Genomic DNA, 1,853 nt, shown 5'->3' on the forward strand with positions numbered 1-1,853 from the left:
CCTCCTGGGTTCAGGCAATTCTCCTGCCTCAGCCTCCTGAGTAGCTGGGATTACAGCACACGCCACCATGCCCAGCTGATTTTTTGTATTTTTAGTAGAGACGGGGTTTCACCATGTTGACCAGGATGGTCTTGATCTCTTGACCTCGTGATCCACCCGCATTGGCCTCCCAAAGTGCTGGGATTACAGGCGTGAGCCACCGCGCCCGGCCCACTAATTTTTTTTAGACAGGATTTCACCATATTGGTCAGGCTGGTCTCAAACTCCAGATATCAGGTGATCCACCCGCCTCAGCCTCCCAAAGTGTTGGGATTACAGGTGTGAACCACCGTGCCCAACAGTCTTGCTAATTTTTGCTTTTTTTTTCTGGAAACTGTGTCTCACTCTGTTGCCCCGGCTGGAGTGCAGTGGTGCGATCTTGGCTCACTGCAGCCTCCACCTCCCAGGTTCAAGCAGTTTTCCCACCTCAGCCTTCCGAGTGCTGGGACTAGAGGCACCTGCCACCACACCCAGCTAATTTTTGTATTTTCAGTAGAGACGGGATTTTACCATATTGGCCCATCTGCCAGCCTCAGCCTTCCAAAGTGCTGGGATTACAGGCGTGAGCCACTGCACCCTGCCAAACAGAAAACATTTATATTTGTAACAACACTCAACTGTGGAAATATATAGGTTATAAAATTAGATATGCAAATCCTCAGAGCATTGCTTATAACCATGTCTTTCTACCTCAAAGTATAATCTGAACGCAAGTGATTGAGACTAATGTAGGAATAATCTTCAGTCTGCTCTGATGATGATGATGATTATTATTTTTTTGAGAAAAGGTCTTGGGTGGTGACAGGTACACACCACCATACTTGGATATCTATATATATGAATTTTTTGTAGGGGGGAAGGTCTCACTATGTTGCTCAGGCTGGTCTTGGACTCCTGAGTTCAAGCTATCCTCCCTCCTAAGCCTCCCAAAGTGCTAGCATTATGGGTGTGAGCCACCGTGCCTGGCCTTCTAGTTCATTTTTTAAATTGTTCAAAGCTGCCTGTTTTTAGTGATAAAACACTTGGATACTCCATAACTTGAGACTCCAGTGAGTCATGACACCAAGTTTGGAAACTGTTCTACATATAAAATAATGAATATTTAACAGGTAAAATTAAATATAGGGCTAAGTTTTTAGTGGCTGGCTATAAGCCTAATAATGTTTATACATTCCTTCTTGCCTTCACAATGGTAAGTATAGATTTTATTGTTTGCATTTAATTTTAATGTGCAAAATTTTGTTATTCTTTTAGGGCACTGTAAATTGGTCTGTTGATGACATTGTCAAAGGCATAAATAGCAACAACGTGGAAAATCAGCTCCAAGCTACCCAAGCTGCCAGGTATGTCTTGTCTGCAGTAGCATGGGTTACCTAATAAATTAGTGTTTTTAGATTTTTTTTTGGCGGGAAGGGACAGACAAGATAGTGTAAGGAAAAATTAGGCCAGCTAGCCATAAACCAAACAGTGTTTTTTGTTTATTAATTTTTATGAGTGGGAGGCCTTGCTATTTTGCCCAAGCTGGTCTTGAATACCTGGGTTCATGCAGTCCTCTCACCTCAGCCTTCTGAAGTGCTGGGACTACAGGTGTGTGTCCTTGTACCTGGCCATAAAGTTTTTATCAGAGTAATGTTTCAAGTTACTGGCAGTGAAAGGAAGAAATGAATAGTAAGTGAGATTGATACATCTGTTTAGAATGATAGATCCATTTAGGAAATAAGCATAATTTGACTTTTATCTCCCACCATACACAAATATTTATGATATAATAGAAAGGATTAATAATTTCTATAGCTTGACAGTGTGCAGAAGAA

General features: G+C 41.9%; 1 protein-coding gene across 2 annotated transcripts in view; it reads left to right on the top strand.

Moving 5' to 3' along the window:
- The window catches only part of KPNA2 (karyopherin subunit alpha 2), a 15,543-nt gene that overhangs the window by 6,206 nt on the left and 7,484 nt on the right, over positions 1-1,853 (top strand). For both annotated transcript variants that reach the window (XM_017542847.2, XM_017542848.1), the window contains exon 4: positions 1,294-1,382. In XM_017542847.2, coding sequence (XP_017398336.1) covers positions 1,294-1,382 — 89 coding nt within the window. The remainder of the gene's footprint in view (positions 1-1,293; positions 1,383-1,853) is intronic.

This window comes from Cebus imitator, unplaced genomic scaffold, assembly GCF_001604975.1.
Source record: "Cebus imitator isolate Cc_AM_T3 unplaced genomic scaffold, Cebus_imitator-1.0 Scaffold148, whole genome shotgun sequence".
In the NCBI taxonomy this organism is placed as follows: domain Eukaryota; kingdom Metazoa; phylum Chordata; class Mammalia; order Primates; family Cebidae; genus Cebus; species Cebus imitator.